Raw genomic sequence first — 11,423 nt, forward strand, 5'->3', positions numbered from 1 at the left:
TGCATGTGCTTGTGCATGTGCCCTCACCATTGAACGTGCATCTACGCATCATTCATACTTATAAAAAAGTGATGCTTATTAAGAATTACATATAAAATATGAATTAATAAATTTGAGTCAAACTAGAAAGTTTGAATATAACCAAATTTGATAAACAGGTGATATTTCCACAAGTCAAATTATGATATCTCTATCAAGATTCAACTGTGTAGTTTTTGAGTCAAACCCATTGACCCATCTTTCTTGAGTAATGGTTCACAAGAACCCATCTCTCATGAGAATGAATGGTACACTTAGAACTCGTTGCATATAGATGATGCTCATAGAGGTGAAGCATCGGGCTTTACCGAGAGGTCACCCATTCTAGTAATACATCTGAAGTGAGCTTTACTATGAAGTTTCCTCCAAGGTTAGGCGTGCTTGAGTTGAAGCAATAATGGGATGGGTGACCTCTCGGGAAGGTTAATGCTCCACTTTTGTGAACATCACCTAGATGAAATAAGTGCCAAGTGTATCATTCATTTTCATGAAAAATGAGTTCTTGTGAACCACTACTCATGAAACATAGACCAATCAATTTGACTTGATTGAATTCTGATAAAAATATTAGAACAAACGGTGGAAACTTTTACACGTACCCTCTACTTATAGCGTCTGCGACAATCAATCCATCTAGATTTCCTTAATTCAAAACACGTGAATCAGAAACTACGGTTCAACCTTCTTAGTCCAAGCACGCTAGGAAGAAAAATCTTTTAATTGAATTTTCCGTAGGGACTTTTCCTTTTATTAATGGGGGACGCCGCTACCTAATGTGGATATCTGAACTTCAACGGTAGAGCTACAATGGTACTAGAGGATTCTGCAGCAGCTGTTGTTGCAGCCGTCATAGCCCTGTTGGTACTCGCTTATCATGTTATGAAAAGTATCAATTTGGGCAAACCCCCTCACCCTCCCTCATGGCCGATAATTGGGCATCTCCATCTCCTAAACAAGAAGAAGATCCCACTCCACCATATACTATACTCCCTCTCCCAGCGCTACGGACCAGTCATGCATCTACAACTTGGGTGGCGCCCAATCTTGGTGGTGTCCACTTCAGAGATGGCAAAACAATGTCTCAAAACAAACGATGCTGCGTTTGCCTCTCGGCCACGCATGGCAGGAGGAGAGATCATGGGCTATCACTTCAAAATGCTGGGCTTCTCTCCCTACGGTGCCTACTGGAGAGACGCCAGGAAAGTTTCAAGGCTTCAGCTCTTCTCTGCTCAACGAATCAACTCCTTCAATCCCCTCCGCACAGAAGAAGTTTCATCTCTCATCTGTTCTCTTTTCAAGAGCTGTGAGAAAAAGGGCGAGAGGAGGGTAAACATGAGCTCCATGTTTGCTGAATTGATGTTCAATATCGTAGTGCGCATGATTGCCAGCAAGCGTTACTGTGGAAGCTTCTATTCCGAGGCCTCTGAAGAAGCCCAGCACTTCAAAGACATGATCGCTGATACTTTCTCCGTTTTGGGGGAGTTCAATGTCGGCGATTACCTGCCGTTTCTCAGATGGCTTGATTGGCATGGCGTGGAAGCGCGCATGAAAGAAGTGCAGAAGCGAAGAGATAGTTTTATGCAGACTTTGGTGAATGACCATCGTGAGAAGAATGGGAGGACTGATGAATCACAAGTACAAGACCTTATTGACGTGCTCATCGATGCCGTAGATAACAATCAAATCGATGAATCCGATGATAGGGATACCACCGTCAAAGCCATAGCCATTGTGAGTTCAACTTCTGTAATTTCGATCATTGAAATGGTTATCGAATTAGTAATTCATAGGTATCCAAAAAATGGTCAACGTTTGCAACATGTTCATGTTTTTTTGTTTTTTTTTAATAAAGTTTTTTTTTACAGTTATCTTGTTGGCATTATCTTTTTTTAGGGTTTTCTAACATTTCTTTAGGGTTTTCTAACACTTTTTTTATGTCAGACATTTGATATTTATCATTTGTTGGTATTGTGTCATTCTTTTTTTTTTTCTATTTTATTTTATTTTCTCAAGTTTCATTTAGGTCTTATCAATGACAATCTTTATGCTCAATCTATGATCATGATCAACCTTTCATGTCAATTGAACATCATTTTAATCCTAATTGTGTCAATTAGGGTTTGTCTTCCATCATTATCATTTTTCTTTTAGAGCTTCTGGATTAGATTGTGTGCCAAAAAAAATTAACAATGAACTCTCTCTGATGATGAATCATGGACTGTGATTTGAAACATTGATATTAAAATATTTTGACACACAATCTAATTCAGAAACTCTAAGAGAATTATAATATAGATTGTAAAACTCTCATAGCATCAATTATCATTTTTGTTATCAATTGATATCGAAATAAGGATTGAAATTTTTGAGTTGGGTTTTGTAGGCAATGGTAACTGCAGGTACAGACACATCCGCTGTTACGATGGAGTGGGCACTGGCGTCACTGTTGCAGCACCCTGAGATTCTTCGAAAAGCGCAGGAAGAGCTAGACATTGAAATTGGAAGGGAAAGACTAGTTGATGAATCAGATCTGCCCAAGCTGAAATACTTGGAGGCGATTGTAAAAGAAACCTTTCGGCTGTATCCGCCGGGGCCTCTTCTGGCTCCTCATGAATCCATAGAGCCCTGTAGTGTTGGAGGATGGCATGTTCCAGTTGGGACACGGCTCATTGTGAATGTGTGGGCAATACAGAGGGATCCGGCCGTGTGGGATCGACCCACTGAATTTGATCCTGAGCGGTTCTTGAAAAGTGGTGTAGAGATTGATGTGAAAGGACAGAACTTTGAACTAATTCCGTTTGGTTCAGGAAGAAGAATGTGCCCGGCCATGTCTGTTGCACTGTTGTCGGTGACGTATACATTGGCCCGAATGCTTCAGAGCTTCGAGTGGTGCAGTCCAGAGGGAACTGTTATTGACATGACTGAGGGATTTGGATTCACCATGCCCAGAGCATTTCCTGTCGAGGCCATCGTCAAACCCCGCCTTCCTCCACATCTCTACTGAATACATGAATCTATCTAGATCCACCACATAAGTGATGATAAAATGAGTCTATTTAAAGTGGTGATAAGACGCCTATGGTATTTTCTCTATAGAGAGCTTGTTTTCAACTCTCTCACTTTTCACGCAACTATCATTGCCATCTCATTATTTTCACACAATGATTTGAAATTGAAATTTGAGCTTTTCATATTGAGTGTTTGATTAGTGACAAATGAAAACACTTTTTTTTCACACAATGATTCATGTTGAGTGTTTGATTAGTGACAAATGAAAACTCTTTTTTTTCACACAATGATTTGATTAGTGACAAATGAACTCTTTTTTTTCACACAACGATTATTACCATCTCATTATACACAAGGATCATTCCCATCTCATTAAATGAATTAAAATTGAAATTTGAGCTGCTCATATTGAGTGTTTGACTAGTGACAAATGAAAACTCTCTTTCTTTCACACAACAGTCATTACAATCTCATTATTTTCACATTACAATCTCATTATTTTCACACAACAACCATTCCTGTCTCATTAAATGAATTGAAATTGATATTTGATATACTCATATTGAATGTTTGTCTAATGACAAATATAAGGAAATCTAAAGCTTTGATGATAAGGTGTCTAGAATGGTTTTCTTCACACATAATTATTAATTATTTTTTGATTTACAAAACAACCAATAATAAATATAGAAGTTAAATGTTACAATCTATTTAAAAGAACTGAAAGCTAAACTTGAACTACTTCTTTATTGTACATATGAAATGTAAAGTTGTTATTGGTTGTTTGACTATTGAAGCATGTGATATTAAGTAGAGTGACAAATATAGGAAATCATGAAGCTTTATCTCTATAATTGGAATTGTCAATTAAAATTCACAAAAATCATTGGATATAAATAGAGTGGTTTAATCTTTACTTACCTATATTTAAAAGATTTGTCATTTGAATAAGCACCCATTTTTTGAACAGTTATAGATTCTCAAATTTCAATTTTATTGTGCATATGAGGTGTAAAATTGTTATTGATTGTTTGACTATTGGAGCATGTAGTTTTTTTTTTTTAATTTAAGAAATGGAGAAAAAAATTACAACCAAATAGTCAAAAGACTATCAAAGATTACAAAGTAAAGATTGTCTTGAACAATAGGTGACAAATATAGGGAAACATAAAGCTTTATTTCTAGAATTGGATTTCTCCGTTAAAATCCATACAATGATAGCAAGACATCATTAGATAAATATAAAGTGGTTTAATCTTTAATAAAATTAACACCTTTGTTTTAAGGATTGTCACTTGAATAAGCAACCATTTTTTAAAATATTAGATTCTAGATTTCAATTTTATTTTTTCAAAAAAATTAATAATTCCAAATTAAAGAGAAAAAAGTCTATTATGAAGTTAAAATAATATTATCAATCCCTACTGAAGCAATTTATTACTTTATATCATTTAAATTAATCAAAAAGTCTTTTTTCTAACGTATTGATTGTATATTTTATTTTGATTTATTGAAACTCTAATTGCATTAAGACCATTTAAAAATATATATGATTATAAATCTTTGTCAAATATTTTATTTAAGACCTATTTTTGACAATTATTATTTTTTATTTTTTATTTTTTTTAATTCTTTAAAATTGGGATCACAATAGGACTATGTTGACTTAATGTATTTGTAAGAGTTGGTATTGGAATGCTCAATACTATGCAAGATTTGATTGATTATAGCCAAACAAGATCTAGAAACTTCTATGAAAACACAAAAGACATAAATTGATAACTATCCTATGTGTACCCTAAGTGTGAACAATAACCTAGGTGACAAACTAATTTGATAAAACACTCCTTTCACACCAGCAATCTTCAAATATCTTTTAAATTTGTAAAATTATAATAATAATTTAATATCAAAATAGACACAAAAATAAATAAAAATGACATGGATATACAAATTTTTTCAATACATTTTAAACCCACTTTGATTGCATGTAACCCTAAAATTGTCATGTATCTTAAATTATGTATCATTCACAAAAATGCATGCAAATTAAATATTTAGAATTAAAATAATATGAAAACGGATCCATATCAAGTAATAAACCATGTAAGATATGATTATGTAGATTTTTTTATTTGGTATGTTCTCTCCATATTAGGAAACTACAAAATAGAGGATTTTTTCCTATAAGAAACAATCTTCTAAACAAAAATTAACAATAAAATAGACAAAATTAAAGGATCACTATAAAACAAAAGTAGATTGATGTTGTCTAAGATGTAAGGTCCAACCATTTTGACATTGGAAATTAAAAAAATGATATATCATTATTGCTATAAATATTAAAGATGAATGCAAACCTTGGTGAACTTGTCAAGTGATAATGAAGGAAGCTAGAAGATCTTCTATTATTGAAGTCTACCTAGTTCAACATTAAAATAGATTACAACATTATTTTTGGTAAAGTCACTATTCATAGTGATTGTTGCATAGAAAGGGAAGTCCAACCAAGAATATAGATCACAAACTTTAGAATGAGAGTCGTGCGTTCACAAAAGAATATTTCATCCATCAACTAGAGAAGCTTGTTGTAGCTATTAAGAGTGATACAAAGAAGAAGAACACCCACACCAAGGAAGACTTCCAAAGAGGTGGTTACTAAGTGACAGAAAATTTTGAAGTTATTAAAAGGTTCAATCATTGAACAAAGAATATTTCAATTGATTGTTGAAGAGTCTAATGAATCAAAATAGACTCTAAAATAGTGAGGGCACAGAATGTGAGACCGTGCATATAGATGGACATTACAACAACATTAAGATGAACATTGATATGTGAATCATATTTCAATTTCTTTAGAAAGCATTATAATTACCTTCTAAATTATGTATTAATTAATACATATATCTCAAACCTTTTTTAATTACGATTACAATTGTACTTATTAGGTTGAAAAAAAATATATGAATATATTATCTTTTATTAAGTTCTTGAATACACCACATTATATCTATAATCACCTATAGAAGTCATTATTGTAGTGTAAAATACAAAGGACATATAGAGAAAACTAATTCACAATCCAAAATTTAATATATTTAATATATTGCATTAAGAACCCGTGAAATAGAAAGTTGATCCTCTAATAGCTATGAAATACACCCTAGGTGTTCTTAGAAAAGATAGAGTGTACATGTATGTTCTAAGGAATGATAGTAAACACTTTTTTCTTTTTTCAAAATCACTCCTCCAACATTGAACTAATATAACCATTAGATATGAACTACTATTATAATTAAATATACGTGTGAGTTTGAACCTACATTATGTAATTTGATTTTCCATGGCCATTTTTGTTGCTATACATACCTATGCCTTACAATCTATAAGAAACTAGTTAAATAAAATTAGTGAATAGAGTTAGTTGAAGAACATTTCAGGGAACATAAGAAATTATTAATGCTATCTTTGATTGGTTCATGAGTACCCAAGTAGGGATTTACGATTCTTAACCTTCTTTTGTATATATCAAACTGTGGTTGTGCATTCAACCATTTATTTGCTAACATATTGTTGATCCTTGAATCATACATTAGACCATTAACATGTATATTCAAATGTGATTGTACATTGAATTTTTTTAAAATTATTTATGTCCATCCTTATTTTATTCATGAAATAAAAACATTGCTTAAATAAGGAAATTGAATTTAGTGAGAACAATTGTATTTTACCAAACATGTGACTTGTAAATTGTTGGTAGTGTCAAATTACTGTGATTACTTGGATGTTGAGGCCAAGGGATAGTAGGATATTACTATAATCTCCTCCCAGTTGCATGTCATGTAGTGTTAGCAAAACTTTTATTACAGGAAGACTCTACTAAATCTATCGCCATCCTTGCCTTTATTTCTAGCTAACAATGGCCCTTGGAGAAGGGCAAAAGACAGTGAATCTAGTGAATCTCGTTGTCAACCCTGCCATCAATGGGAAAGGTCTCGAGGCAAGATGCGAGTGGAGAGTAGGGATGATAAACATTTATTATGGGGTGACTCTGGTAAAAGGAGTGGCAGGATAGGGGAAGTCTGGCGTAAATCACACATATTAAATTTTGATTTTTAGATTTAAAAATGTTAAACATTCAGAATTGACTGACATTCTTTAGGCTTAATATTTTAATTAGAGTGTGTGGTTTAAAGTTGGCTACACACACCTGCCAGCTGCATTTGCGTGAAAGTTTGTAAAACTTTTTTAACTAATCATTTTAGGGTGTATCCTTCATGCATGGCATGGCAGGAGACTACATTTCTTGGAGGTGTTCAACCACACACTAAGCAATATATTAAGCTTAGAGAATGTCAGTCAATTCTGAATGTTTAACACTTTTAAACCTAAATATAAAAGCTTAGTATGTGTGATTTAAACTATCCACTGTCATAAATACATAACTATCAAGACAGCTACAATGACAGCGACCCAAAAATCAAATTTTTGCATAGACCAGAAAGACACTGGCAATGAATTTGACTATATACCCGCCATTGCATTTGCTGGAGAGTTTCAAAAGCATTTTCAAACAAAAACAAAAAAAAATTCCATTTTCATCAAATCTTTCACTCATTGCATTCCATGAGAAGGCATCTCTTTGAGGCATCCTGTTAAACAGTTCACGTGCCTCGTTTGTGCTTCAAAATTTTGCATACATATCCACCAGAGCATTTTTGATGTTTTATTTCTGACAAAACTCCACCTTCATTATGCTTTCATGGATGTTCATACCCCGTTCCAAAGCTCCTATTTTATTGCTGGCAGGGAGCATTTGCTTGAAAGTTTTGAAAGCCATTTCAACTAATCCACTTTGTACGCATCCTGCAATCGTTGCAGCCCGAGAAACGTCTCTGAGGGAATAGACATAAGGAAAAAAAAAATGTTTAGGGGCACGGTTAAGGGCAATTGAAATTCCAACAAACATTCCAATCTCATTAAATGAATTGAAATTGAAATCTGAGCTATATTATATAGTGTACATGAAGTGTAGAGTTGTTATTGAGTGTTTGACTAGTGACAAATATAAGGAAATATAAAGCTTTATGATAAGAATTGGTAAATGTTAATAAATGTAATTTAAAATTGATAGAAAATTAGTGGAGTTTCGAAAAGAAAGATATGAATACTTGTGGGAAATTGATATTCTTGAAAAAGAATTGGGAAAAGTTAAAGAAAAATGAAGAGTCGGAAAAAATATGAAAGTTGTTTGATGATTTGGAAGAAAAGATAAAGAAAATAGAAAAAGGAAATAGTTTCCAAAAGAAGGAAATATCAAAGTTGAAATAACAAAATTATCAATTAGTAGCATGCAATGAATATCTAAGGTCAAAGCCGTCAGTTTGTGATGTCTCATGTAGCACAAAAAAATTATTTTGTTCATTTGATAAATAATTCAAGTAGATGTGATATTGTTGAAGTTTTTTTTTATGAAGTGTAAAGATGAAGATGATAATAATATGTTTGAATCTATAAATCTTATTAGATTTAATGAGAATAACAAAAAATACTTTGAGAAGAATGTTGGCTTTCAGATCATGAGAAGAATTAGAATTATGGGAAAGGAATCAAATATACCATTAAGCCAATATTGAGGCTAAAGTATGAAGGTTTTGGATTTGTCAAAGGTAAAGGGAATACAAATGAGGTTACAAGTAGTGTAGGTTTGAGCAAATTAGTTCAAAGAAAGCATTGTATTAAGTGTACTCATTATCATACAAAAGGGCAAAGAAAGTGTGTGATGGGATCTACATTCTTGTACCATATGTGGATTGAAGAATCATTGTGAAAGATGTGTTGGAATAAAAAGTGGAAGCAAGAACCAATGATAGGATGCATGCAAATGAATTGTGGATGGAGTTATGGATTATATTAAAAAAAATATTATAGGTATGTTCAAAGGTTGTTCAAGTGTAAATGTTCATATGTTAAAAAATGATGACAATCAAGAGAGGATTGAATATTTGAAAAGGGTGAGAGATATTTCGACTCAAAAGAATTCAACATCTTAGAAGACATTATGAAAATTGGAAAGCTACATAGAGTTAGTTTGCAAGAATAGTACTTCCAAATTAAAGTTTTGAAGACAAATATCAATTGGTGAAGGAACTCGAAAAAGAGTTTGAGAGGTGAAACTATTGAAGCATTTGTAATAGAAATTAAGGTAGAGCGTTGGAATATGTAATGTCTCCCACCATCAAATATTAAATGAGAAAGAAAAGCATAAAAGAATAATGCAAAAGGGAAACTAGATAAGGATGGAAATTTTTTATAAACATTTACTATTGTTAGTAGTTATTTTGAACAAGTCAAACTAACTTCTGGAATTATCCTTCTAACCTCAAACACCTTTATATAATAAAGTATCATGTAATGGTTTTAGTATCAAGGTTTTTAGATGCAATAACAAGATATTTGTATGATCAAGTGATCATGAATAGGAGAATGTAAATAATATACAAGAAATTTTGATAGAATTTTGTATTTTATATTTTTAGTACCTTTATGTGTTTGCATATATTCTAAGTTGTGGCCATCTTCGTCAATCACACAAATGAATATCGCACAAGTAATTACTCTGTAGGGGGGAATTATATTATTGTTCTATTATCAATTATTTTTATTTTATTTTTTTTGTTTGGTGAGATGTCATTGTCACTGACTTGTGAGTACCTATGTTACCAAAAATGTGATGGTGGAGCTCTATTCAAGTGTAATGACAGGGAAATCCATTTCTCATTCTAAATGAATGTTTCTAAGTTATTCATGTAGTTTCTTATTGTTACCAAGGATTCTCCATTTCCAATAACTCTACCTAAATGCTTCTCATGTTTTTCTACCTTTTCAACCATGTGGTTTCAATTCAATCTTCTTCCATGGCATCTACTTCTATCATTGCAAGTTGGACAGAGATAGACTCTATGAACACTTTTATTATATACCAACATTCCCAAGTTCGTGTTCATCCTTCTTTCACTAACTTTCTTCCTTTATTCCATGTCTCTTAGTTCAATCCAATTCAAGGACATCTACATCTACATAATCTATGGGCATTTTTCATGGAATCACACAATTACATCTACTTCTCCCATAAAACATGAACAAAAATCTTTAAAATATTTTTGACCTTTTCCAAGCTTTATTTATTTCAAAAAATTATAAACTTAACAAGTATCTTTACATATTTTTCAATTTTTTTTAATTCCATTTAGTATTTTTATAAAAAACTAACATACTTATCTTAAGAAAAATCTATGTAAAACATGGCTAGAGATATCATTATGGAGGCAACTATTTTATTGTATTTTTATTTATACTAATCAGACACCCTTTCTTTAATCTACTTAGATGTCCCTATCAGATAAAAAAAAAAAAAAATCAAGTGTGTAAATTCTGTGTTGCTTCTCTTCCATTTGAATGAGTCAATTGTGATTAAGTCCTTTTCCCTATTCTATTATGGACTGAAAATTGATGAAATAGAGTTCATAACATCCAAACAAGTGAACCACATATATACTTTTTTATGATAATCAGCGTTAGCAAAACTCAGATGAACCAACTTTGATTTTTCTTTAAATTATCTTTGATCTTAGTGAAGACACGTGAAGGAGAAATATATGCTATTGAGTGGATCAATTAAGTTTGGGTGTTTTTTCTTCTCTGAAAGTGATTCTTTGTTATATTAAACGGGGACCAATGGAGGAAACTACTGTATCTGCCTTTGCGATTGTGACAGCCATGAAAGGTGGAGAAGGCCCCTCACATTGGGTATCTCCATCTTCTACAGAAGAAAAGTCCAACTCCGATGCATCTACATCTTGGGCTCTTCAAAAATTTGTAATCAACTCCATCAAAGAGTTAGATGTACAATAAGTTCTAGCTTTTGTACAAATATATTAATTAATGGTAGAAGTATAAGCCATAAAGTTCAAATATGTAATAAATTATATAAGTCTAAACATGTTTATGGTGAAAGTATAAATCATATAATATCATATCAACTTCAAATATGTTAATGACAAAAGTATAAATTGTATCACATCATGTCCAAATATGTTAATGGTAATGGTATAAAACATATCATATCAAATGATGAATTTTGAGTTTAGATCAAATTCAAATATGTTATAAATTATATAAGTCCAAATGTGTTAATGGTGGAAGAATAAATCATATAAAGTCTAAATATGTTAATGGTGGAAGTATAAATCATATCATATCAAGTTTAATTGTGTTAATGGTGGAAGTATACATCATATCATATCAAGTCCATATATGTTAATAGTAGAAGCGTAAATCATATCAAGTCAAGTTAAGTTATAAATTTGGAG

The 11,423-nt window shown here is 32.1% G+C and overlaps 1 protein-coding gene across 1 annotated transcript; it reads left to right on the forward strand.

Moving 5' to 3' along the window:
* Window positions 1-732: 732 nt before the first annotated feature.
* Window positions 733-3,230, forward strand: LOC131048081 (cytochrome P450 82A3). The gene is made up of 2 exons (XM_057981940.2): window positions 733-1,770; window positions 2,423-3,230. Exons 1-2 carry the CDS (start codon window positions 847-849, stop codon window positions 3,041-3,043), a joined length of 1,545 nt encoding a protein of 514 aa, XP_057837923.2. The 5' UTR covers window positions 733-846; the 3' UTR covers window positions 3,044-3,230.
* The last annotated feature ends 8,193 nt before the right edge of the window (window positions 3,231-11,423 follow it).

Source organism: Cryptomeria japonica, chromosome 6, assembly GCF_030272615.1.
Source record: "Cryptomeria japonica chromosome 6, Sugi_1.0, whole genome shotgun sequence".
NCBI classification, from domain to species: Eukaryota; Viridiplantae; Streptophyta; class Pinopsida; order Cupressales; family Cupressaceae; genus Cryptomeria; species Cryptomeria japonica.

What these genes read in the sequence shown, in the direction of transcription:
- LOC131048081 (XM_057981940.2), top strand. Translation starts at nt 847, where the DNA reads ATGGTACTAGAGGATTCTGCAGCAGCTGTTGTTGCAGCCGTCATAGCC. An exon ending in CCGTCAAAGCCATAGCCATT is followed by an intron (nt 1,771 to 2,422) that starts GTGAGTTCAACT and finishes TGGGTTTTGTAG; the next exon opens with GCAATGGTAACTGCAGGTAC.